We start from the raw sequence: 27917 nt of genomic DNA, 5'->3' as shown, positions 1-27917 counted from the left end.
TAGTGGGCTTCGATCCGACCAGTACCACTTTCAGTTTCGGTTTCTGTGGAACCGACACGACTTTTGGTTTCGGTTTCGGTTTGGGTCCTAATGGCTGTCGCTGAATGTCCGAGGCCGGGCCCGAAGAACTGCGAGATAGGTCTTGGGTAAGGCCCGAAGGCGATCCCTCGACCGGAGCCATAGACTGACGCACTGGGATATCCTCCGTCTGTACGGGTAGGCCTTGCTCGTCACCGGAGCCACTTTCTTCGGCCCCTAAGGCCTCATCGTAGTCTCCTACCTCGGTGTCGTCTTCATCTCTGTGAAAGAGTTGTTCTTCGATGTCTTCCGATCCGGAATCGTGTTCAGAAGCGGGGCTGGAGGGTAGGTTCTCCACGCCTTCCACATCATCGTCCTCGGCGCTGAAGATGTTGGTCGGGGCCAGTGCCGCTTGCTGCGCTTCAAGTCTCGCCGCTCGTCGATTCCGAAGGGTCTTCTTGGATCGGAATCGGGCACAGGCCATACATGTGGATTCGTCGTGATCCGGTGAAAGGCATTTGTTGCACACCGGGTGGACGTCGATATGGGGATATTTCGCATTGCAAACAGGACACCGCTTGAATGGTGTCCTCGATTCCATCGTCGATGGTGTCGATGGTCGATGCGAAAAAAGTTGTTTTAGAAGTTAATAAACTAACAAGTAACTGTCGATACCGATCGGGAACAGTACCGACGCAAACTAAAGGCCTTTTGGCCTGAAAAAAGTTTTTCCTAACTTGAGTCAAGATAAGCACATCCGAACCCAATGGCGGAAAAAAACAATCTGAGGATGGAGAGGATGCCCATGCGCACTATGGTCCAGGGGAGGAGTCACCTATCTCAGGATACTTCGAAGACTCTTCCAGGACAACAACGTGCAAACATCCGGACCCAACACTAGGCGGCGATCTATGCACAGATATGAATTCAGCAGCCCACATGCCTCGAACACCTATATCCCTGTAAGGAGTGCAAGCACCACCTTACCCAGACTACAGTAGTGGTCTGGTGGTGTCATTTGGTATGGCTGTCCCAGGGGTGGCACAATAAGTGCTGCAGCCCCTGGTAGGCCTCTGAGGGACCCATGCCCTGGGTACCATCTACAAGGGGCTGATAGGGTGTCCTCAGTATCCAATTGGAAGGTACCTAGGGTACTCACATCAGTTTTAGGGAGGAAGCAGATAGGCTGGGGTCCTGGATAGCAGGATCCCAGCCAGACTAGTCAAAAACCATTCAAATACCAGGCAAAAAGTTGGGGGCAACCATATAGTCAGATTCCACCTTCCTACACTCTCGCTTCAGGCTCTTGGCGTTACAGATAAATGGTAATAGAAGATCATGGCTTAGCCATAAACCTGAAGGAGAGATTTATGAAGACTTTGTCTCCCTTCTCGTTTTGACCTCAGAGAACGTGTTGCACATCAGCTTTAAGCTGCCTTGCCCACTTACCAAACCAGTACCATCTGCAGAGCAAAATCTCAGGCATGTTAACTTGGCCAGTGCCCTTGAGTTGTCAGGAACCAGGTTTTTTTTCCCCAGCAAACAGAGAATCAGTGAAGCCAATTCCGGTCTCTTATCTAACAGGCTAAGGAAATGATAACCACTTTTAGAAGTCCCTTGGTACATTTCAGTATCCTATTGTGTTGCTGAACTACCCTGCTTAAGTTACCTGTTGTAGCTTCAGTTGTGTGACGTTACATCACATTCTGTTGTAACGCATGCCTTTACCAGGCATGTGTTACAACGCGAATGCCATTACAACGCAAACCTTTACCACACATATTTTGTCACCGAATATGCCTTTATCACGCATGTCTTTACAACAAAATTTGGTGTAAAAGCATGTATGATAAAAGCATATGCGTGGTAAAGGTTTCCCTGACCCCTACCTTAAACCCTAATCCCGGTCCCTGGCACACACCACCCCAGCCCCTAACCCTGCTAAAAAAAAAAAAACCCTATCATAAACCCTAAAACCCTACCCCCAATATGACTCCCCCTGGCCCCCAGCCCTTCCCCTGCCCTAGACCCTAAATCCCTACCCCTGAGCATCCCCGGTTCCCCAGCCCTTTCCCTACCCTAAACCTTAAAATATTACCCATGTGTGACCTACCCTGCCCCCAGCCCCTAAAATAGTAGCCCCCTGCCCCAGGCCCTATCCCTCTTACCTCTCTCCTCGTGGTCCATGCAGGCAGCTCATCTGAGGGGGGCGGTGCACCTCGTTGTGATGAAGCGGAAAGTCTCTCCGTTTCCTCTAACGACATGGATCGCCTACAAACACAGCTGTTTCCATGCATATGCATATATTTTTTTACTACACATATCCCTTCACCATACATACCTTTCCATCTAAATTCGTTGTAAAGGCATGCGTGGTAAAAGCAAATGCATAGTAATATCTACGCGCTGTAATGACGTATGCGTTGGAACGCTTGCGTTGTAATGGAATGTGTGAAAACAGCCGTGTTGAAATAGCTGTTTCCCGTAGCCTCTCTACTCTTACTGTGGTTTCTCAGGATATATTATCATAATGTGTCACAGTTGTCAATAACACAATTGATAACTCGTCGCACATTCACACCCCACTAGTTTCACAACCAAAACTATGCAGAAAAATGTGGTACATATGTATTAGAATTATATAGTGTTGTTGTTTTTAAATGCTTTACCTTATTAAGTAAATTCTGTGCTTTTTCACCAGGAAGTAGGCGTAGGCCAGCAGTTGCTTTTAAGACCAGTGGTGTAACTTTCCATAAATGTCTTGGGATCTCCTTCTTAGCAACTTCTAACAGCTGTAGAATGCTCGGTGTGCACTAGAAGCGAAATAACAATACACTACTTAGTCCTTAATACCGTATACATATGTTGCAGCGGCTGCATTTCAAGATTCTATAAAAAAACCTATAAAACCATCCAAGTTCTAGGAAAAAACATACAAGTAAGGTTAAATTGTGATATGTTGTTAGCTTAGGAGATATAAAACTTTGACTAAACTATAACCACAATGTTGCAGGACAGGCACATAGAATTCTGCTTGTATGTCATCCTCTAGATCAGCAGTTCTTAACCTTTTGACTTCTGTGGACTGTCACCAGACTGCCAGTGGAAGCCATAACCCCCCCCCCCCCACACACACACACACACACACACCTATGCATCTTCTAACAGTTGAACCTCAAGGCGATGCAAAAAAAAATATATATATATAGATCATTCAAATACACAAATTATGAAATATTTAATTCACAAAATATATGCAAAGAACGATCTTTTAATGGGAAGGGTGGAGATTTTTTTGTTTTATTTCTAAAAGATGAAGTGACATCTTGGACTCCAGCACATCTCTGTCTTTTTAGCTTTTTAGCCACCAAAGTAGATTTTTGATTTGTTGGTGCATACCAGTGCTCTAACTGAGGTCACCAATCATCCTTATTAGACTCGGTTTGCTTTACTTGCGCTGCTCCCACAAATCAAGAGAAGGATGCCAACTTGATTTTAATCTCAAAATTCAAATTCCTTCCTATTAACAGTACAAACTAAAATGTCCAATTTTGCTTTACTAATCTGATGATATTGTTTGATTTTCTAAACAGCAGTCTAAGCAGTCTCAGTAGGCGCTGCACTCCCCAGGTTAAGAACCGCTGCCCTGGATCAAAGAAGATACGCTATAAGCCAAATTTAATTCAATTCACTTATACTATGTCTCATAATTAATGAGCATTCTCTTTCACCCATATGTGTGGTTTAACTTTCTGTAATTTGTGGTTGGTGAAGGGTTTCATTTTTCACAAAGTTCAACCAACATATAATTTACGGACAAATGGAATTGTTGAGAATGTTTTTAGCTCAGGCCGCATGCATATATTGGATGATATGGCACATTGGGATGAATCATGGGGCACAACCCATGAGATTTTCCTATGGTGGATTAAATAGATCTTGTTCTGATTAGTTGACCTGGATTACTAAAAAGCGGTTCTATCCAATCGAAAGCTGTTCTTGTGGTTCCAGCCCACTCGTATGATCTGCTTTACCATGATGTGTGCTATTAATAAGTATAAGAGGATTGGGGCAGTTCAGGAACCATCTTTAACTTGACTCATTGTCTTGAATTCTTTGGGTGGAAAAAGAATAGTAACATTGTTAACTAAAAAGCCTTCTACTGTCCCTTGCTCTGTGCTGCGCTTGAATACAGTTTGTGCATTACCTCACCACACATAAAACTCCGGGTTTTGGTCACTAAGGGAGGACTCTGCGATCTGCAGCTAAATTGAGGATGTACTGATGCGGACTGCTCTATTGAGAAGAATGGAGAAACTTTATGAAACACATTTCTAGCAAATGGATGCATGCTTTCAGAATCCTCTGAATAAAATGTCAAGGTACATTCTTCCTAATCATATTATTAGTAATGTATGGTGCCAATGTTGGTTATAATATCTGCTATGATTACTACAATCTTCTTAGTGTTTGGTTAGCTTTAAGTAAAGATCTATTCACATATTTATTGCACTTAATTATGACTTTTCAGATTAAAGTGGTGGAATCTGCATATTATCCACTGCAAGCTTTCTGGCAAGATCTGGATAATCTCTTTACTAGTTTACCTTTGTAAAATATATCCCTGAGAGATTAGGGAGATCCCAATCTGTTTTTCCACTCTGCACAACCAAGACTTGACACGAGAGTCCAAGGGACTAGGGAAAATCTACCCTATGGAAGAGAGAGATTTATTTCAACTTTGTTCAGTTTCAAACACTCTAACAGCATTGTCTTTGCTGTTGATGCATTGGTGAGATATGGAATTTCAGGGGTGACGGTTTGGAAAAACCCAAATACATGAGCCTGAGCTGGGCTCAAGGAGCAAACCTGATGCTTTGATTTTATCCATAGCTTCCTTTTATCTTAATCCTGCAGAACTTTGATGGTGGAAAAGAATAAAAAGTACCCAATAAGGCCTTATTGCAAGTAAGGCAGATTCCGGAACAACTCAGAAAAGGGTTGTGACCCCTTCAGTCAAAATAAAAAACCTGGGCTTAACTTGGCTTAGCAATAAGGCTAAAAAAACAATGTCAAATTGCGTACCTTTTCTACAGTGACTAAGGCGACAGAAACACTGAGTCACTTAGAAGAATGAGAGCTCTCGGCAACGGACAAGCTGAGTTTTGTCATGGGCATAGTGAAGCAGTGCTAGTGGCCATTCTAGATAAGTTTTGGGCTAGGCAGGGTGAGAGGCAGAGTGGAGGAATACTGCTTTATGACCACTTTGTGGCACTTGACATGTTCAACCATGACCTCTTGCTAGACTGTCTCGGACCAGCTAGGATATCTGGATGGGCACTGGCATAGTTTGCCTCCGCGTTTAACTAATTGGCCTCAATCTTTAGCACACTCCCCATTTCACTCCACAGAGACATTGCTACCCTGCGGTGTACCTCACTATTCTGCAAAGTCTCAGTTTTGCTTTAGTCTGTACATCAGGCCACTGTATGGCTTCGTCTTTTGGTTTCAATAAATGATCAACTTTTTAAAACTTAGCAGAGGCAAGACCAAGATCCTAATCCTAAGAGGCGACACTGGCATCTGCTCTGAGGAAATCCGACATCTTCTGTTTTTCTACTTCTAATTCGCAAGGACTGTTTTACAGTGTTTGCTCATTTAAAAATGTTAAGAAAAATTAAACCTTTCATCCTCATTGAGATGTATGGGAAGGTGGTGGGATCCTACATGAAGGCCCACTTAGAATACTAAAACGCCCTCTATTTTGGCATTCATAATCCATCTCAAAGCTTCAGCATATGGCTGTGAGATTGGTGGATGGTCTTAGGAAATCCCATTGAGTCTTGCAGGTGAGAGAGCACTTGAACCAACTGTACATAAAAATAAAGGATCCCTCTTAAACCACTCTGCTTGACCCACATAGTCTTCCACAATTCACACACCAATTCAGCAAAATGAAGAAGGATTTTATGGTAAAAAAAACCATAAGCCCTAAAAGACGAGAGTTGGAAAAGTCAATCAGAAGTTACCAATTTTGGAATTAAATGTAGCAAATGTAACAGATATTTGATGAAAGTAAGAAGGTCAATTGAGTTCTCAATGCATTCCCAAATGTAACCAAAAGAGAGATCTTTTCTTTCTAGAAGTGAAGTATAGTTACCAGCTCAACCAGCTGCTTCCACTTTCCCACAGGTGAGTAGAGCAGGGCATGGTCGGTGATTTCATGTAGGCTGGTACCCTCCACAGATTGTGTTTTCAGAGGGTTCTGTTGGCGAGTTCACAGCTGCAGATTGCAAGGAGGGGCAGTGTTTAGTCACTCTGCTTTATAGTTAAAAATAGAAGCCTGGTCCCCATGTTTCCAGGTGTTCAATAAGCTCCTTTCCAAGTGATGGCTAAACACCTGAGATTTCCAATTGAGATCTACTAGGAAACCAATGCACATTGAGAGGGAGTCAACCGCAAACCACTCACTTCCAGCAGAGCTCCACACAGCTGCGTCTAGTCACAGCTGGTCACCAGGTGCTTCCAGAGAAAAACTCTTACTTCCCTGGCAATTGCTAGATTCTCAGGCTTTCAAGGGAATCATCCAAGGACATCAGAGAGCTCTTCCGTTGTTTTTCCAGTACCAGAGGAGACAGAAGACTGGCTTTTCTAACAACTTTAAGAATACCATTTAGGTCTCTGTGGGTGGGCAGATAGCCATCTGTCACACCAATCAACCAGCAGTTTTACTCTCTTACTACTGTATTCCAAGTAGTGTCCTACACCACATCCGCTTGTGACCTGACAATATCCAATCGGGTCCTGTTCTCCCTCAACATTTCTAGTATCCTTTCTATACAGTGAGAAAAAACAAGTGAGCGTGTGGTCTGGAGCTTGTCCCAACTCCTATGTTTTAAGCAGTTTCCCTGGTTATGGTTTAATATTTTTCAGGTGGTAACATTCCTGGGCCTTTGCAAGATGGCAGAGATTAGCTGGTGTCTCTCTCCAGATCTGTCCTGGGGGTCTGTTTACAAGTGATATCTTTGCTGTAGGCTATCTGCAATTGGCCACATCCAGAGGGGCCTTCAGGACAGGCACAAACCAGTCTTTTAAAGTCAATTCATGGATGATACAAGTCTGCATAGCAGCCTACATTAGCCATTTAATCTACGAGTGCGCCATAAGTGCATTTTCACTCTAGTATGAGATTAGCCAATGTTTCTCCTAATATAAGTGACAAGGCAAACACATGAGAAGGTCCATCATTGATCTACCTTGGCTCAGAATTAAAATAAATAACAGCAAATCCAGTTGAATAAAATATGAGAATCATGCAAAAAAGTAGATTCCCTCAAACAACTGATATATGTCTGAATATATCGATGGCAACAAAATCCTCAAGTATTCGGTGGATATGCAAGTGCTTTACAAATGTCTGAAACTAAAAAAGTTTATATATGCATTCTGCATCCACTGCAAACATTTTCTCACTAATCATGTTCTATACTTGTTAGACCATGCTTCTTGTACAATTGTACAAATTTACAATTGTATAGCCTCCAAGGGAGTTATGCCTTCTACTTATAAAGAACCCAGTACTAGCCACACAGTGGTATGGTAATCAAATTTTCTTCATGCACTAGGTTTGCTGGCCAAAAGTGCTTACTAATGACATGCTAGGTTATGTGTATTTGTAAAGCACACTATCACCCGTGAGGGTTTCCTGGCCCGGAGCAGGTACGTGTGCCTAACCCCAGCCATGCCTAGCCCGGGTAGGTTGTTTAATTGAAAAGCCAGGTCTTCAGCTTCATGTGGAATTTTAGAAAAGAGGAGGACGCTCTGAAGTGGACTGGAAAGTCATTCCATGCTTTAGGAGAGCTGTAATATCTGGTTCTGTGTATGCATGGGATCTGTGCAAGTAGAGCTCCTGCAGAGCAGATGTGTCTCAGTGATTGATTGAAGGAGATGTGTCTGTTCAGGTAGGTGAAGCCCGAGTTGTGTAGTGCCGTACATGTGTATATGAGGAGTTTGAATTAAGCACATCTGTGCATCTAGAACCAGTGTATTTTTTCGTGGTGTGGTAGGATGTGAGTTCTAGGTGGAGGAGGACAGAGAGTCTAGCTGCTGAGTTTTGGATGGTATGTTGTCTTCCCTTGAGGTACTTGGTGATCCCAGCATAAAGGTTGTTCCCCTAGTCCATCTTGCTGGGGGCTATGGTGGGAGTGACAGTTTTTCTAGTGTTGCTTGGGAGCCATTTGATGATCTTGCTCAGAATCTTTAGGGTGTGGAAGCATGATGCAGTGACAGAGTTGACTTATGCGGTCATGTCCAGTTTTCTGTTGATGATTACTCCGAGGCTCCTGGCGTGGGTGCTGGGTGTAGGACAAGTTCTACTGGCAACCATTGGAGACCCATGGTGAGGTGTTCTTGCCGAATATCACGACTTCTGTCTTGTCGGCATGGAGCTTGAGAAAGTTTGCTCTCATTCAATGAACAACTTCAGTCATGTAGGCGGTGAACTTGTTTCTTGTGTTGGGGGTCTTGTCTGAAAGAAAGAGTGTGAGTTGAGGGTTGTCTACATAGAAGAGTATGTTGATGACGTTAGCCAGAGGGAGGGTTTGAGCGATGAACCTTGAGGAAGCGCACATATTAATTTGAAGATTTCCAAGGAGTAAGGTGCCAAACTGACAGCTTGTGTTCTATGCGTCAAGAAGGGGCAATGTCGTGCAGGTGCCTGATGAGGATGGAGTGTGAGACCATGTCAAGTGCTGCAGAGAGGTCGACGAGAATGAGGGCTATCATGTCTCCTCTGTCAGGGATCATGCAGATGACAACCGTGGCGGGGAGGAGTGCTGTTTCTGTACTGTGGTTAGGCCTGAATCCGGAATGCGTGGCATTAAAGAGCAGGTAGTTGCTGAGGTGGTCTTTTCCATAAGATATTGGTCAGATATGGCAGGAGGGAGATGGTCTGTAGTTGGAAAGCATGACTGAGTCAGCAGATGGTTTCTTGAGCAAAGGCATGACGGTGGCATGTTTCCATGTGTCCAGGAAAGTGACTGAATCGATGGAGGTATAGGTGCTTTGCTCATCAGTTGGAGTCCTTTGGTAAAGGGGTGGTGGGGTTAAGGTTTAGATGGAGCCCCCCGAGTGGATGGTCTTTATGGTAGCAACGATTTCTGTGGAGGTGACGACAGGCCACAAAGTCAGGGTTTGGTTACTGGCTGTGATGGGAAGTTAAGTTACGACAGCGGCAGAGCCTGGTTGAGGGTGGAAATTGCTGTATAAGGAGTTGATTTTGTTAATTCAGAGGGCTTGTTGCAAAGGCCTTGTTAGGAGGGGATGTTGTTGGAGGTGTTGTGAAAAGTTTGATTATCGTGCACATTTCCTTGCTGCTGTTAGTGCTGGCGTTGATGCGATCTGCAAGAGCTGTGTTCCGTATATGCTGGTGGTAATGTCTTCATGGCTAATTTGAAGATGTGTTGATCTGCAGAATTTTTATTTGCTTTCTTTGCCAAAATTTCACCACTGTCTCCAGTGATGGTCTTTATGAAGGAGATGAGTGTCAAGGGATCAGCTATAGAGTTGGAGAGTGTCAGAGTCTGGGGGCAGGGTGGATTGAACAATTTCACTTACCTACATATCTGTATAGGTGTGCAACAAAGAGAAAAAGGCTGATACGCAGGTTGTGGCACTATCCTACGATAGACTTAGGCATAAAGGAGTTCGTTTTGAATCATATATTTTCCATAACTGGAATCAATGCATTCTTCAAAGGAGAGGGGCCTCTAGTCTTCAAACCAGTCACTGGCCTTTTGACAGCACTTTGCATCAATTTCAGCCTTTTCTATGTTATATTCTCTACAAAGCCTACAGACAGAGCAATAGTGTAGCTAAGACATGCATAAGCCCACCATGGTGGAATGCATTTCTGGGTCTCTGTAGATTATATTATTTTCCTGCAATTAACAAGTAAGAAAACATATTTTTTGGTTGCTTTACTCTCGGTGCAATCCAGATAGACACATGGTGCTTACGCATTCCTGAATACTGCAAAACACTGACATGGAGGTAAAGGTCATGAGACACCAAAAAGCCTACACCTAACAGCATCTCTGAAGGGTGTGACATATACAATTTCCAGTCTAGAACTCAGGTGTCAAGAAGTCTGGCTGAGCAGTCGACCTGGCTGCAATTTTTACTTGTATACCATGCAAAGATAAAAGGTTAAAAAAAAACATAAAAGATTGTAAAGCGTCTTCCAAGGAACAAGGCCCATATGTATGTGAATATATACACACACACTAATATATATTACCCAGCGATGGTCACCACTGGGTAGTTATAGTTAGGTCAGCAGAGCAAAAGTTTTTTGTGTTGCTAATAACTTTGGCCCAGCTTGACGAATCTAAACGAAACTTTCCAAAAATGTGCTACTATTTAACTAGTTTGTACATGGAAGTTTCAGGGTGAGTCTGTCAAGCAGGGGCTGAGACAAAAGTCGCCATGCATTTTCCATAGAATTCTTAAGGAAGGGCTACAGGAAAAACTGCTGAATGGAACTACTCCAAATTTGTCAGGAAGCTAGATTTTGGTCCGCAGATTGTGCTTTTGGCGATTTGAAGGAAATCTGTTCAGCAGTGTTTGAGAAGTTAAAATTCTAAAATAATTGTATATCAGGACGGTTGGGTTCACGAGAGTCAAGGGAGCGTCAATTTAAAAATGGAGCATTCTGATTGGCCCATGGAACTTTATTTCCCTTGAGCCATTTCACTCCTATGGGAGTCAGACTCCAGTGGCAGCTAGTGCTCCGACTGGTGACCAGCAACATCAGAAAAATGTAGCTGGTAGCCATTGGAGGACACGGGAACTAAGTACCATGTCGTGCAGAAAAAATTCAATGTAATATAAGGGGGCAAGGCAGGAATACCCTGACCCCCTAAGCCCCATGGGGAGACCCATAGGGACACCCCCTCACCCTGCCACCCAGATTGCCCCTCCCCCCGACCACCCGAAAACAAAAATTTGACCAAAAAAGCAGCAATTCCGGTGAGCTCTTGCAGGATCAAACAAAACAAAATGCCACTCGGCCACATTAACTCATTATAAGCCCTAGAGAACCCACCCCTGGGGTTGTATCCAATTCTGGGAGGCCCCCCTCCCAGAGCCTCCAGATGACCCGGGGACTCCATTCCCCGGAGCCAGTTTCAATAATGAAGGGGAGGGTGACCACGCTGGCCCCTCCCCAAGCCATGACAAGCTTGGGGAAGTCATGTCAAAGAGAGACTATTCGCTTAAAATAACCAAGGTCTGAAGGTGCTAAAGGTAAAACTATCTGCAGCCTTCATACTGTGGTGAAATCTTTACAGACAGACCATCTTCTAAAACAAAAAAAGCACATGTACACAGGTTAGTACCAGGTGCACACAGATTCTGTCTAATAACCTAAGGCTGCTTACAATGCTTGGTATGTTGTAAGCAGAATCTTTGCTCTGCTGGAAACTTTTTCTGCAGTACCCAAAATCTTATGTGGAACACAATGAACGCAAGTCATCAACTGTCACCTCCACAGAGGGTTACTATTCAATGCAAAGATTTATAATGTGTACAATACCTCTACAAACCTATGGTGCATTAGGGGCACATGCATTTTGTAAACACATATCGATGAGCTTGACACAGGCTGTACAAAATTAGGTTGAAAAGTAATATGGTAGTTACCCATCAGTATGTAACGTATAAAACGAACTAACACACTCATTGCAGGTGAATATCAGTGTTTTTTCTTTAGTTAAAAATGTTCATGTTATCACTGACCTAATCACCCACCTATAACGTTACTTTAACCTTTGGTTATTTCAAGTTATATAAATATATATATCTCCATCATACTGCTGGTTGCCACTGGTTTTTTAAAGTTAGTATCAATACATCAAGGGGAAGGGGACTTGTACACAAAGCGGTTTCATTTAAAAACCAAAAGTGATTATAAGTTTGCCATGGGAAAACGAGAGGCAAAACGAAATGCGGAAATGTCCGATCTATTTGTAACTGCAGCTCCACAACGAGTGGCAAGAGGGCAAATAACAACAATAAGTAACACCAAAGATAAACTAAGATACTGGGAGAGACTTTCAAAAAAGGAAATCAACAAATGGTGGGAGTTGATAACATTGCAAAAATATGTGGAAGTGAAAAGAATTCCAAGAGTCCTCTGCCTAATGTTAATGCCAAGCCACCAAGACACAAGTGGAGAGTTATTACAAGAATGGGGAGAACATTTGCTGGAATCATCCATGGGCCTAATCTTAATCCTACTAAAACACCTTGAAAAAAACCCTGAAAGAAATACGAAGGGAATTACAGGATCAAGAAGAAGAAATAGACAAAATGAAACTATCAGAAGACTTGGAAAAAGTCAAATCTGATATTCTGAAAAATCTAGAAAAACATGTAGAGTAAAACAAAGAAAACAACATAAATTCGAACGAGATAAAATTGATTTTGAAGAAGGCAGGATCTTTACCTTTGGAAGACCGTATGAAGCATGTAAGGGTAAAGTCCAACTAGAAACAACTAACAAAGAATTTTCAAGTTATGACTCACTCACCAGCACAGATGCTAGTGAAAACGAAAGTACCCCACAGGTGGCACCAGAACTCAGAAAAAAAACCAACTTTTTAACCGAAATGAGGATGGCATTAGAACAACAGAGCAAAAACAATTACCCACAAAGAGGGGGTGGCAGAGGCCAGGGAAGAGAACAAGAGGAAGACAAGAAGGGGGCAGAGAGGTAAGAGAAGAACCAAGACTGGACACATGGACCAAAGATCGCCTGAGACAACCCAGGAAACAGAAATAGAAGAATTAAACACCCAAGAACTGAATGTAATCAATCTTTCAGAAAAAAAACTAACTGACACTGAAAATGAAGTCCTCAAGAAAGGCTTACATTTCTGTCCTACTTCTCACATAGACATCGCCCAACCTAGAATTGACCTGTACAAATACACAAGAAAGATTAAACTAGCAAAAAGTTACGCAGAGAAAACATCCATAAAACAACCAGCAAGAGTAATACCACCAAGGAGTACCTTCTTAGCTGAAGATGTACAAGGTTTGGAAACTTTATTAACAATAGGGCTGTAACAACATCGCAAGAACCAGAGGCATTGTTAGAACTAAAAGAGTCATTACCATCAGGAGGGGCAAGAGACAGCGGACTTAAAACCAAATCAAAATACCATCTAACCTTATCACCAGGCAACAAGGTAGATCTCTTTCATGAAGCCATAATAGAAGACCTTTACAAGATTAAAAACAAACTTGAAGGACAATCTATCAAAACAGCAAAGGATACGTCAACTGAAATAAAACCCACGGACAAGGGCAGCAACATCATTATCCTTGACAAGAGAGACTACGTTGCCGAAACAGAAAGACAATTGACAGATTTGGAATGTTACAATAAATTAAAAGCTGACCCCACTAAAGAAACTCAAGAAAAATTAACCTTGTGTCTACAAAATTGGCTTGAGAAAGGATTGATAGACGAAGAACAACAAAAATACCTGAGTTGCAGTAATCCAACTTTAGCAACATTCTATTGCTTGCCCAAAATTCATAAAAGCAAAGAACACCCTATAGGAAGACCAATCGTCTCCGCTAATAATTCCTTACTCGAACCAATTTCCAATTACATTGATCCCTTCTTAGCGCCGTTAGTAAAAGACCTTAGCTCTTACTTGCGAGACACCACAGATCTCTTACACAAATTGGAAGGAGTAACATGGCAGCCAACTTTTAAACTTATCACTATGGATGTGATTTCGTTATACACGAATATTGAACACTCCATAGGGATAGAGGCATGCAAATATTTTCTAGGGAAAAGAAACAGTCAGAACCACCAACATAACACCATGGTAAATGAAATTATTTCTCTATGCCTCAACAATAACATCTTTTTATTCAATAAACAACTGTACAAACAAATGAAAGTATGTGCCATGGGCTTTTTGTTCTACCCCAATTATGAAAAATTTAACTATGGGATGGTTCGAACAAAAATAGGCGTGGCCATCAGAGAATAATGAATACCTGAAGAAGACCATTCTATGGTCCCGTTTCATAGAGGACTTCCTGATCATCTGGGATGGCACAGAACAAGAATTTAAAAGCTATTTTAACAAACTAAACAACGTGTCAAAATTAAAATTCACGTTTGAAATCAGTGAGAAAAAAGTGACATTCCTGGACACAAACATCTATGTGGAAAACAACTCCCTACATACAACACTACATCGCAAAAAAACAGCAACAAATGCGATATTACATAGAGAAAGCTTCCATAACTAATCACTAAAATGGAGCATCCCATATGGGGAGTTTTTAAGATTGAGGAGGAACTGCTCAGCTGACACGGAATTCACCAAACATAGCAAGGAGACAAGCATCAGATTCCAAAAACGAAAATACCCCAGAAAAATAATAGAAAAAAGCCTACAAAGAGCATCAAATCAACAACCAGGGGATCTACTCATGAATAAACCCAGAGAAAATAAATCAGACAAATCTACAACAATAAGACTGCTAACAACCTACAGTGCAGAAAAGAAGAGTCTGATAAGAATTATCAAAAAACCATTGGGGAATCCTGCAATTGGATCCAATCCTAACAGCAATAATTGGTGATCACCCGAATGTAGCATATTGACGGGCAAGAAACATAGGAGACAAAATTGTCCAGCCATTTCCAACAAGCGTCAGTAACGACATGGCTACAAAGAGAAGGCTTCTGGCCATGCAAACACTGCAAAGTGTGCAAAATCGCGACGCACAAACGAGAAATTGACATAAGAAGGGGCACCAAATGGAAAATCAAACAACATCTCCCATGTAAAAGTAACTATGTAATTTACATGGTAGAGTGTCCTTGCAAGTTGCGATATATCGGAAGCACAATTTTCGAAGTAAAGAAGAGAATTCTCTGACACATCAGAACCACAAATCATACGGATCGCACAAACACCATAGCAAAACACATGGAAACACATCATGATGGCAAATGGGAATCCTTAAAATACTGGGCTTTAGAACAAATCCCACTATCAGAGAGAGGTGGAGGTCACAAGAAAATTCTACTACAAAAAGAATCAAAACATATACTCTCATTCAGAACCTTAGATCCGAGGGGTCTCAACCAAAATAAAGAACTTTATGTACACCTCTAAGAAACCATGCATGGACAGAAGTACCAGTCATCTCTCAACAAATCGAATACTCACTGGAGAGTTGAGAAAAAAAAGACATAAAATGAAGAAATATGAGCTGCGAATAACGAACCATTATCAACAATGGATGAAGCATGCTGTAAATCTGCACAGAAAAGCTCACTAGAGAGCAACTAATATCAAAGGACACAAAGCATAAATTGCCACATAAAGGATAAAACGAATATTTTTTAAACTGCACAGAAAAGAGCACATTGTCATCACTAATAAAACTTGTAGTATGCAAGTTTTTGTAAAAAACTAAACCACATTAACCACAATGCACTAAAAAGGAAACAGGAAGTAACTGTGTGTTAGTTGAAATAAAAGATGCACTTTTCCATGTGATAACATCCCGTGATCAAGCCTTATGCGAAGGCAAAACGCATTGACCATGGCTAAACCTTGGAAATAAAACCGCAATAATTTCTGCTGAACAGGATGACATCTAATTTGGCGCTTTAAAAAATCCCATAGTGGGCCAGAGCCCATGAGGGTTGTGCAATCTATTTTGCCTCTGCTTTGTTTTTATTTTTAGATATCTATCACTGGTGAATTTCAGAATTTTTTTTCCCGTCGAAACCATTATGTTTTAACTGGCATTATCATCTAACTATAAAGTGTCTTAATCCTTTGGTTTTTAAGTGAATATATCTTTATATGGTAAACAATGATCTAAATGACCTATTTGCTACATACTTTGCGGCGGTAGGCATAATGTCAGTTAGAGTAATTATTATGCATCTTGTAATGTCAGAGAAGAAGAAATAAGCTGACGTACAGATCTTAATAATCAAGTAATTACCTTGTCGGGGTCATCGGCATATGCAGATAATCCTGGCTTCAGAGCTCTAAATATTTCATAGACCAATTTTGGAGTGTCTGTATGAAAAAGAATAAAATAGCAAGTAATACAACAGCAAATAAATGAACGGATCCTTGGCTTTTTGATTTTCAGATCACGTCATGGGCAGTAGGCTAATTTCATTTTATAATTTCCTTCTGGTGAAGGGCAAGTGATTAAAAAACAAAACACAAAAACTTTGCTTTAACTTAATTGCATTTTATGCTTTCTGCCAATTTTATACTCCTATCTGTCTTCTTTGTCTTCTCTTGTTCTTTAATTTTCCTACACCCCTTCTACATACCTCTCTTTCTTTTAAGAAAGTGATTTTTATAATGCACAATCCAAAGTGAATTAAATGTAAGCTTTAGCAATATTCAGAGCTAATGGACCCGAAGCACAGTAAAATTAGAAGTACCCTCACACTCTCAATGTCTTCCGACTTAGCCATTAAGAATATTCCCACCACTCATTTTCCCCCTCTGATATGTGTTCCCCTGTTCATTTTTCCCCATTTTGGTCTCCCCGTTCTCTTTTTAGTTTCTTCTGACCCTCCTTTTCAGAGTGTCCTTCTTTCATTCTCCAATTTTCTTCTTTGCATCTTATTGCCTCTACTACTCCATCTTTTTCTTCCATTCTCCTTTTCATCTGCCCTATCATTCGCATGTCTCTCTTTAGTTACCATTAAATACTCTTATTACTCTTATTTCAATTTGTCTACACACTTACCCCTTTTTCCAGTGGCATACTGGTTTAACATCAAATGAACACACCCATTCTTGTGAACATTCTGCATGGTTTGGACAATCAGACACGTTTGGCCCTGCATCCTGTGATTGAAACTTACCAAGCCTATATTACCTTAATAGACTGTGCACTGCAACAGGGATCCGAGACTGTTCTATCTGCCCAGACTCAATCTCAGTAGAGAGTAGTGTCCCAGGTCCAGGAGGCAGGGGGCATGGCAGAAGTGGCGTAGCAAGGGGGGTTGGAGCTGACCTTCCCGGGCGGCATGAGTTTTTTGAGGGGAGTGGCTTCCCCCGCACTTTTACCTGCAGCCGCACGAGGCAGCACATGCAGGAGTCGTTGGTCAGCAACCCCCGCTCTTACGGCCGGCAAAGGCTGGGACTGCCACGGGCGGCATACGGCCTAGCTAAGCCATTGCATGGTTGATGGTATGGGTGGGCAGGAACATGGGTTCCCGAGGCACGACCCAAATTAATCAGCCCTTTCAAGTTCCTGTAGGGGACCGTGAACCCCCTTATCCTGCATCTAGCAATGCTGTCAAAGGTCACACATGAAAACACATACCAGCCTAATATTTAAAATAAAAAATGGAACAATTTTAGATAGCTCCACTGACCTTTCAAAGGAATGGCCGAAGACAGAACTAATCTGGCAAACTCAGCAGAGATCATGTCAAGCACTACCTGACAGGAACCCAACAGGTCAGCAACTCTGGCCCTACTTGACTAGGCCTGAGACTACAGTCATGACATCTCTCTTTTCTACCCATCTCTTACTTCTACCACTCTTTTGACGTATGTGGCACGGCCTTCCTCATAATACATATATGTTACATACAAATAAGGCCTATTTGTATGTTAAACTAAGACAACCTAATTCTTAAGAGTGTGTAAGTGCAAGGATTAGGGCCTAAGGAACTTATATTATTGAATGTTAATTATGACTAGCAGTGTGCGAGATGCCATATTATTTTAGCACACAGATTGACTTTAGTCACCATAACTAAAACAACAGAAATACAGCAGAGTGGAATCTTCCATTTTGTGGTTTGGCAAGGTATGTGGAAGTGATCCGGCCATGCATGGAACAGATATGGAAGGAAGAAGGAAGCAAGTCTGCCTGCCTGCCTTTCAGACATGTCTCTATCTGAGATATTGTTTCTTCCTGGCCGTGCAGATACCAATGACTGCATATCAACTCCTGCCTCCCCTCCCCGGAGAGAAGGATATAAGGAGACCCATTGACACAGAATGGTTACTTAAGCGGAGATGCAGGCCCAATAGATGTCTGGGGTATGTGGGGGAAAAGTACTTGGCTTGGCATGAAAAGTTTTTTTTTAAATGACTAATTATACAGCTATAAAAAATGACTTATTATACAGCCAAGAATACCAATGAGTCTGGTAACAAATAGATTTTAAGTGTTAGGTAGTGATTAGGCTAAACTGTTACAACCAGTAGAAACGTGCAATATAAAATGCTTTGGGTTTTTCTCATGTTACTTATCTTCCATATAATGGCTGCTGAGATTATAAAAATAATTACAAATATTCTGATACATATGGTTTATATACAGTTCATTCATAATCTGGGATGCAGCAACTCCGACAACCTTACCAGATCCCTTTCCCCCTAATTCCCCTACATCTCAAATGTGCACTATTAAACTGCAGATCAGCCAGAAAACACGCCTCAGATATCTTTGACCTCATCCAACACAATGACTTAGATATTATCATCCTCACTGAAACCTGGCTAAATCCAGCCTCCACTCCTATCCTAGACCTCCTATTACCTCCCACTCATGATATAATTAGGCTTGACAGAATTCTAAATCTGGGTAGGGGTCTAGCCTATAGCTACAGGAATCCTCTCCCCTGTCCTCCTGTGAATACCTCTGTCTTAGCATTGCAAGCAAGAACTTACCGATCTGTAAACTACACACCTTTTACTACCCACCGGGGGAAAATCTCCCTTTCATTGAGCAATTAATGTATATCATCTCTAGCAATGTCGACTCTGCTGTGTCTCAAATCTTCCTTGGGGACTTCAACCTGCACTGGTCCAACTCCAATGACCCCGTGGTATCCTGCCTTAAATCATTTCTAAATGATCAAGATTTGTTTCAACACCGTGACCAACCAACCGACATTAAAGGTGAAACTCTAGACCTCATCATCTCCAAAGAACAGACCATCACCTTAGAATACACAACCTTTTGTGAATGGTCGGATCATCACAACATCCTCTTTTATATCAACAGGGTGGTGGTGTTGAAGAAGGCTCAACCTCTTAAATCAAAGATGGAAAAGGGATCTCAGATCAATAAAACACGACAATCTAATTGCCCAATGTAAATCTGTCTTCTCCTCTCTAGCCGACTTTGATGAGGTGCAAACTCTCATGGACACCTACAACTCGACTATGGCGGTCATCGTGGATAATATTGCTTCAATCCCGCTTAAAAATGCTGCATCAAAAATATCCAAACCGTGGTAAAATGAGTACTTAAACTCGGAACGTCGCAACCTTAGAGCAGCTGAATGCTCCTGGTGATCCAATCCCTCCTCGGACCAACTAAAACTCCTGAGAGATGTCAGGAGCCTCTACAATAAACAAATCAAGAGAGCTAAGTCTGACTGTGGAAGGGCAGGTTTGATATGCAGACGAGGAGGCTGTATATATTTTCCAAATTAAAGATTATTATTTTCTTTAGTTGCAATGATAGGTCGCGAAAACACGGTTCCTTTTGGTTCTCCTCCCGTTGCTCCCTGAGCTGGACCCAAAGGGGATGTTGAACTCGAGGTGTCGGACTCCTCTTCGTCGCTCGTATCGATGTCTTCCCGGAGGCTCATTGGAGGAAAGAGAGAAGGAGCCGTCAGTTATAAGCTGGTTACACTCCTTTGGGTATTTTTAGTATGACCGTCACCACACCCGGAAGTGCTCTCTCTCTGGTTCTCTTTCTTAAGGGTTGTGAGGGGAGGTGGACGTAAATAAAACAAAAAGGACAACAGAAAACAACTGCGACCCTATCGGGTTCGATATTTAGGAGGTTTCTTCGCATCAGAGAAACCGATACTATCAGGATATGCTTAGGGGTGCGCTGAGGTCGTTCTTCTCTATGGTCAAGACACGTTCAACTCAGTCTGAGGCTAGGGAGGAATTTCTACACTTAACACCCTTTCCTCTTTCAGGCATTCCCCACTCTCCCTTCGCGCCCCCCTGGATCCCTGGGGACGGTTGCACTCACAGGCTCCGCCGCAACTCTCCAGAGTTGCGGCCGCTCCCCAGCATCCTCCATCGGACACCACCACTCCTCGCACCACTGCTCTTCCGGGTCTACGACGTCGCCGCCTTCCCTCCAAGCGTCCTGGTTCTTGTCTTTGCCTTCCACTACCGTCGTACCGGGTCCGCCTTCTCTCTGTGCTCGTCTCCCCATTCTCCGTCTTCTCTACCGCTGTTCTGCCCCCCTAGCTCTCCGCTACCGCCACCTTTCATTGGGTCTTGGATACAACTTCCGAGGTCAACCCCGCCTACTTCCGATGGCTCCTGGATCTCCTTCTGTTGAGAGACAGGGGGTGTGCATGGGTAATGTAGTCTTTGGCAGTCCCGTTTTCCTGGAATACCGGGAGGATTGCGTCGATTACGAAACGAACCCTCCCAGGGTGCTATACAGCTATGTCCGTCCTGCGATTTCTCACACTGACTATTTCAGACTACAACTAGACCAAGCAGCAAACCGCTCCAGGAAACTCTTCGAATTGGTCAAACAGCAATCGGTTAACGGTCCAAACCTCTCAGATCCATATGGCAACCCACCCTCCAGTGAGGAATTTGCAGTTTTCTTCACGGAGAAATCACGAGTCATCTCCACTGACTTAGCCTCTAAGAAGGCTCTATTGCCGCTTCACCCTATGACTTCTCTGAAAAGTTCAACTCGACCTTTATGATAGCCAAGAACAATGCGTCTTGGGTCACCTTTTTCCCATTTAGTGAAAGAGACATCAAAATAATTCTCAAGATTATTAACCCGTCCAGCCACTTCAGTGATCCGTTGCCTCCAGCCATCTTCAAGGAAATCAAGAGCGCTCTCATCCCCGCCTGAACCAGGATTGTAAACGCTTCCTTATCTCAAGGCTCGATCACAGACTGCCTAAAAGCAGCCCAAGTCTCACCCATTCTAAAAAAAAAACCAATTCTGACAAATCTGATCTCAATAATTTCCGTCCTATCTCCAACATCCCCACCCTAGCGAAACTCCTTGAAAAATGTGTGCAATCCCAACTCTGTGCTCACATAGAGACTTACCAACTTCTTGACCAGCATCAATTCGGTTTTCGGAAGGGACACAGCACCGAATCGGCGCTCACACACATTATGGATGACATTTTGAAAATGCTAGACAAAAACGAATCCTGCCTACTGATCCTCCTTGACCTTTCCTCAGCTTTCGACATGGTTAATCATGACATCCTCTGATCCATCCTACAAAACAGAATGGGTTTCTCGGATCGGGTGCTTCAATGGTTTTCATCCTTTCTTCGTCACCGAATACAAAGAGTCAAGGCAAATCATTCTCTCTCTCAGCCCTCTCCAGTACACATGGGGATCCCCCATGGATCTGCCCTTTCACCTATCCTCTTCAACCTTTTCTTGGAACATCTAGCTAACGCACTAAACTCCACGAGCATTCTCTTCCACATGTATGCCGACGACACACAACTCTATCTGAAAATGTCTTTCCCGGAAAGCATAATCTCACTTAACTCGATACTCACATTTACTCAAAATTGGTTAACTGAGAACCATCTACTACTCAACGCCTCCAAAATGGAGTTCATGCTCATCTCCCCCCCCCCCCCCCCCCAAACCACATCCCCAAGCTAGATCTCTGGCTGACTCACCTCACTGCTTTCAACTGCACTCCGATCATCATCGACTCAGCCAAATCGCTCGGAGTCACCGTAGACAAGCAACTGAATATGAAGACTCATATCAGCAATGTATGTAAGGGAGCAAACCACTTGATTAGAACCCTCAGAAACATCAAACCTTTCCTGCCTCTAAGTGATTTCAAGCAGGTGGTCCAAGCGCTTGTCTTGCCAAGGTTAGACTATGGCAGTGCTACCCTCTGTGGCCTTCCCAAATACGCCTTGGCCCGACTAAGGGCCTCATTGAACACCGCTGCTAGATTGGTTACAGGCGCCAAAAGAAACGAGCACAAAACCCCAGTCCTTAAATCTCTCAACTGGCTACCATTTGAAGCCCGAATTCAGCTAAAGATTGCAGTCCTGGCACACAAAGCCCTTCACCTCAATACTCCTACGTAGCTGGCGCAAAAACTTGAACTATCTTGTGGGGAGAGGGCATCAAGAAGCGCCTCAACATGCCTCTTGAAACATCTCATCCTTAACAAAAAGAGAACTTGTCACCGAGCCTTCTCCGGTGCTGCCCCAAAGATATGGAACTCTCTGCCACCGGAAGTACTCCGTCTCTCCTCGACTACGGCATTCAAAGTGGAAGCCAAAAGATTCCTAATGAGCAAATTCTTACCGCAAGGGGGGGAGGCACACCTAATTCGGCCGACTTTGTTCTTATCACCATGGCACCTCCATCTATAATTGATCTTCTCTTCTGGTTTTTTTTTTCTTTCCCAATTGATGTTTATAGTACCCTCTTCTCCTCTCTTCCTCCCTATTGTAAAGCGCTCTGATATCCTTCGGGATCTTGTTCGCGCTATATAAAACTTTATAAATAAATAACTTTTTTATTATAAAAGTACTAATAACTGTGGGTCTACTATTTCTGGGGTACGAAGTGAGGATTCACACATCTACAAATAACCCCTGTGAATAAAAGTTTCTCTGGCAGGGCTGTCCGACTCAAAATAAGAATAATCATAACTTGCAACAGGGAAGAGTGAGAGACACCGATCTTTTCGTCTAAGTGGGTGTGACACTCATGATCCCTTGGGACTAAGGAGATCTAAGCGGGTGTGACCACCTCCCCAAAACAGGAGGTCCATAACTCTTTCCCAGTCTGATCTTACTGTCTCCTTCACACCTCTTCTTTCCCCTTCTTTCTTTCCCTTTATTCTTCTACCTTCCTCTTTCATTAACCTTCTACATTCTGATCTCTTTCTTCAATTCTTCACTCACCTCCTACTGTACTTCTCCTCCTCTCTTTATCTTGATCTTACTTTCACCCTCAACCTTCTATTTTCTCCATTTTTGCAGTCTCTATCTCCCAAACTCCTTTTTCAAATATCCCTGGTTCAGAAGTAAGAAGGCATTACCGATGGTGCCTGTAATGGGATTAAAACGGCACCACATTCCTTCAAGTTAGTGAAGAGGCCTCAGAAGCCTTTCTCCTTGCCATGCTGCCTTCCCAACAGACCAATTCCTGTTGAGAGGCCAACAGTCTAGTCCAGGAGCATAGTCAATCACGTCAGGCTTATCCCTACAAGAAGACTGAGCTCTATAATCACATCTCCTTTATACATCTATTCTTTCCGCATTCCCACTTCTCTCTCCTTGCTCTTTCTTCCTTCCTTTAACCCTCTTCCTCTTCTCTGCTGTGTTCACTCTGTCCATTACAATCAACTCGACAAACAATACTGTTAATGAAAATGTACATACATTAGAGACATTACATCATTCATGAAATGTCCCTGGTGTATAATTGCACTTAAGACCGTAAATCTTGCAAGTCTGTGTGTGTCTGGGGGGCGTTTGAACATAAATGCCATTGTTTCTTCAAAGACAAGGTCAAAGTAATACCCAGTCTTAATATTCGTCAAAGGGAGGGCAAGACAATGGCATATCCATTTACTACATGCCTTTTACCTTTCTCAGCGTTCTCCCTCTTTTCCTTCCCATAGGTCCCAAACCTGGAAAAAAAACTCAACAGCATGTTAGGAAGGCTACTGATGTAGTAAGGGATTCGTTGCATAGCTTGACTAAGAAGTGAGATGCAACCAAGTGCCTTTCACCGCAACCAGACTGAAGACAGCTTCAGTCCAGTCTTCCTCTGCAGAAAGACTGAGGAAGAAGAGAGTAGGACAAAGTTCCTTGTCCAGTGGCAATGGGTGCTGCTTTCCTCAGTAGACCGTCACTATTGGTTGTAAACAATTATAAAGACCAATATAGAAAATTCCATACATTAAACAGGTCCTACAGTTTTGTTTTCATTAACTTTATTTTGGTTGGTGTTGGAGGTTCAAACGGACCAAGGCACATTGGTGAGGGATAGACAAAGCATAGCTGATGCCTTTTCAACCTACTACTTGCACCTATACTCCCCAGGGGTTACAACCACAGCAGAGGACTCTAGGGAGGTCCTGGCTGACATTCCCCTTCCAACACTTGAACAAACTGATAAAGCCCCCTCCTTGAGGAAGAGCTTACTGAAACTGAAAAAGTGCAAGCAATACATGACCTCAGCTCAGGCAAAGCTATCAGCCCCAACGGATTGAGCTGTATAAACTCATGGCCCCGAAGCTGGCTCCTCACTTGCTTCATATTTTTAGGAGATTCTGTAACAAGGTTCACTGCTGAAAGGCCAGCGCCTGGCCACCATTGTAGTTATCCATAAAGAAGGAAAATCACCCGAGGACTGTGCCTCCTACTGGGCAATATCACTCCTAAAACGCAGTATTTAAGATCCTGGCCAAGGTGATGGACTCTCGCCTACTCAAGGTTATCGCCACTTTATTTCACCCAGACCAATCAGGTGTTATGCCTTGCCAAAGTACCACTCCAACAGCTTCATGGGGTGTTGTGTCTAGCCAACTATCTTCAAGAAACTGCATTAGTGTTCTCGTTAGAATGGTATTCAACACAGTACAATGGGATTATATGTTTCAGGTCTTAGACAGCCTGGGCTTTGGCCCATGCTTCCTCAAATGGGTGACTCTACAATACGCAGACCCGTAGGCGCAGGTCTGAAAGTAAGCAGATGGCGATCCTGTGAGATGGAACTTTCGTGAGGCACCAGACATCAGCGAAGCACCCGCCAGGGATGTCCCTTGTCACCGCCGATATTCGCCCTTATCCTTGAGCCAATGGTAGCCTGGGTCAGTCAGGATCCCTTGGTCCGCAGTCCAAAGGGGAATGATCAACAGGAAGACAAAATCTCATTATACGCTGACAGAATTCTGCTCTATGTAACAGATCCTGATAATACACAAGATAGATTGATGCAGGTTATAACCAACTTTGGCTTCTACTCCGGTTACATTATCAACTGGAAAATGTCCCTAATTTATCTTTTGAAGGCCGGGTGCCATGACTGCCCATGATTGTGAGGCTACCATAGCTACAGATGGGTTTTGCTATCTGGGTATATACATAACAATCTGGACTAGCACTTCAGTAAAAACCTCTCACCGCCACTAGATAGGCTGAGGCGAGACATTTGGCACTGGAGGTCTTTTCCCATGTCACTTCTCGGCAAGGCCACCCTCTTTAAAATGATGTTCCTGTCCCCCTTCCTCTACACTCTACAAAACATGCCCATCAGGTGCAAGACTCATGCTTTAAAGCCATTGACAAGTAAATTAGAAAACTGCTCTGGGATGGGGGCCTGAAAGATTGTGACACAACTCACCAGGGGGTAGTATTATGGTGGGATAACTCTGCCTGTTATTCAGAAATATTACTGGGCTGGACAACTCACTATCATCAACAACTGGTTATTCTCACCCCCACACAAACCTGCATTACCAATGAAAAAACTGATAATGTAGTCATGGGGATATCTCCGACCACTCTGTGGCACGGCTAGGTACACAGCCCTCTATGGCCCAACAGCAACCATGATTGCTCTCAGACCCACAGCAATGAAGCTTGGGCTGGAGGGGTAAACTCACGCAGGCTACACCATTATGAGACATGGTTCGATTGAGAACCCTGGGAGCACAGCCAGAATTTGACAAGTGGGACTTAATTTGCCTTTCACGAGTGGGGGAACTGAGGCCCAGGGGGTTGTCCACTCATGGGTAGATCTATAGTGTGACTATCAGCTAGCCCCTTACGAGATTTATCACTATCTCCAAATACGACACACACGCAAGGCCATGTTGCCGAAGGGAGAAGAGCTCTCAGAGTCCTCAAATCTTGAGGAGCACCTGTATGAGTGATGTAACTGAGTATGCTATGGCTGCTTCTGCAAAATCGTGTCTCCTTAACATCTGGAGCACAAAAGACCTGAACCGTATGGCACAAATATGGTGGACAATGGGACTGTCAGTTGCAAAACGCGATATAGCAAGACTATGGGGAGCAGAACAGACACCACAGTTGGGGGACTGGAAATGTGATATGGATTGCTGCATGTTGACTGAAAAGGTGGTATATGAGCGTCGGGGTTGCCCCTGAAAATGGGGGAAAATCTGGGAACAATTGAATGTTCACACGGGGAACGTTTGTAATGATTTCGTTCTCACAGGCTTGGTGGAGTAGCGATCGGGTACAACGACATTCCTCGCCAATGTCGATTGAGTTATGTGATGGAGAGGAAGTATTACCAGGAAAGTTGGGTTATGAAACAATTGTACAACCAAAAGGAATGTCAGTGCACAATTATGCTTTGTATTTGTTTGTTATTGAACTGTCAATAAAAAGATTTATTTTTTTAAAAAAACATTACTTTGTCTGCCACAATGAATCTGCTACCACCTCCACAAATAAAATATTTGAACACATCAAAACTTACTGTAGCCCTAATCCTAGCCCTCTTTAAAAAGTAACATTTACACTAAATGTATTCCTTTATTTTACCCTGATGCTGACCAAAACTCTTTCTGGAACCCTAAGCCTAACTCTAATTCTTACTCCTATCCAGGGCCTACCCCTCAATCCTAAAATGTGATCATGCACTAACCATCAGGTAAACCACAATCAAATTCTTTACATTACCTACCTAAAATAAAAATTAACTATTATATGCTAACAGAATTTGTTTTCATTGTTTACCTGAACCTTTCGTTACAATAAGCTTGTATCCTGCACTTTATTTGGAATATTTCCACAATGTACAATAACCATGTGTTTATCAATAGTGTTTCTCACATTTTGCACCTAGGTTGTATGGAATGGGGGAACCACCCTGCTTTCACCTTTCTCCTTGTGAAATCAACCGAAAAACTATATTTCTGCACAAGACAAAGTGCCTATGAGCAGAGAAAGAACAAAGCAGGGCCACAACTTAGCACGTGTACAGATATTGGGGGGTGTGGCCAGCATCTGATGGAGTAGGACTCCAGGAGGGTTTCTTCCACACATGTTGCCCGAATCTTACAATTATCCTGTAGCATTGAGGTCCTGAAAACCCAATAAGCATCCTAGGGGTGTGCCCTAGATCCTTTGGGCTAGTGTGATTGGGGCACAGAGTGCCTGTACTGCTTTTTCAGCGCTCGCACTGGACCGAAGCAAGAGACGAATCTCACTTGCAAGATGGTGTCCACTCCTCTGCGGATCCCATCCAATGTCTGAGAGTGGGCCGGGTCACCTCAAGTTGAATGGAACATGTTGGTCCTGACCCCACGAGTCCCTCGCTATGCTCAGTAACATGCGGACCTAGCGCTGGGCGCTGTATTGGAAATCTGCCCGGGAGAGGCAGGACGCCCATAGGCCCTGTGAGAGCAGGAGCACAAAAGGGGCACACGGAGGTCCTCGGAACGTGCTCTGCCGCCTATGCCGACGACCAAAGAATGAGCATCCAGGGTACCCAGCCCTGCCTCCCTTGGCCCCGAGGCACTGTACAGCCCACCTGGACCGCGTTTCTAACCCAGGCTGCCTGACTTTATAACTGGAATAGGTGTGTGGCCAGTGCAGGCAGAAGGTGCAATACAATGGCATTCGTCCAGTGAGCGATGAGGCCTGTGTCCCTGTGCTGACGAGGAACCCTAGAAAGCTTTGTCTGATGATTGGTGACCACTGCAACTGGTATGTGCCTGCGCTATAGGCACTGCGTGGAGGATGCCCCGCAAGCACTGTGCTTGAGTTCCCTATGGATTCCGGCTATTTCTGCATGTGGGCTTCATGGCCCCTGCCATGG

At 43.4% G+C, this 27917-nt stretch overlaps 1 protein-coding gene across 6 annotated transcripts in view; it reads right to left on the bottom strand.

Moving 5' to 3' along the window:
- ENTPD6 (ectonucleoside triphosphate diphosphohydrolase 6) overlaps positions 1-27917 on the bottom strand; it is a 227917-nt gene that overhangs the window by 164071 nt on the left and 35929 nt on the right. For all 6 annotated transcript variants that reach the window (XM_085612057.1, XM_085612054.1, XM_085612058.1 and 3 more), the window contains exons 3-4: positions 16075-16151; positions 2688-2831 (exon numbers count right to left, since the gene is read on the bottom strand). In XM_085612057.1, coding sequence (XP_085468183.1) covers positions 2688-2831; positions 16075-16151 — 221 coding nt within the window. The remainder of the gene's footprint in view (positions 1-2687; positions 2832-16074; positions 16152-27917) is intronic.

The sequence above is a fragment of the Triturus cristatus genome, chromosome 6 (assembly GCF_964204655.1).
Source record: "Triturus cristatus chromosome 6, aTriCri1.1, whole genome shotgun sequence".
NCBI lineage: Eukaryota > Metazoa > Chordata > Amphibia > Caudata > Salamandridae > Triturus > Triturus cristatus.
This window is presented reverse-complemented; position numbering and strand designations above follow the sequence as displayed.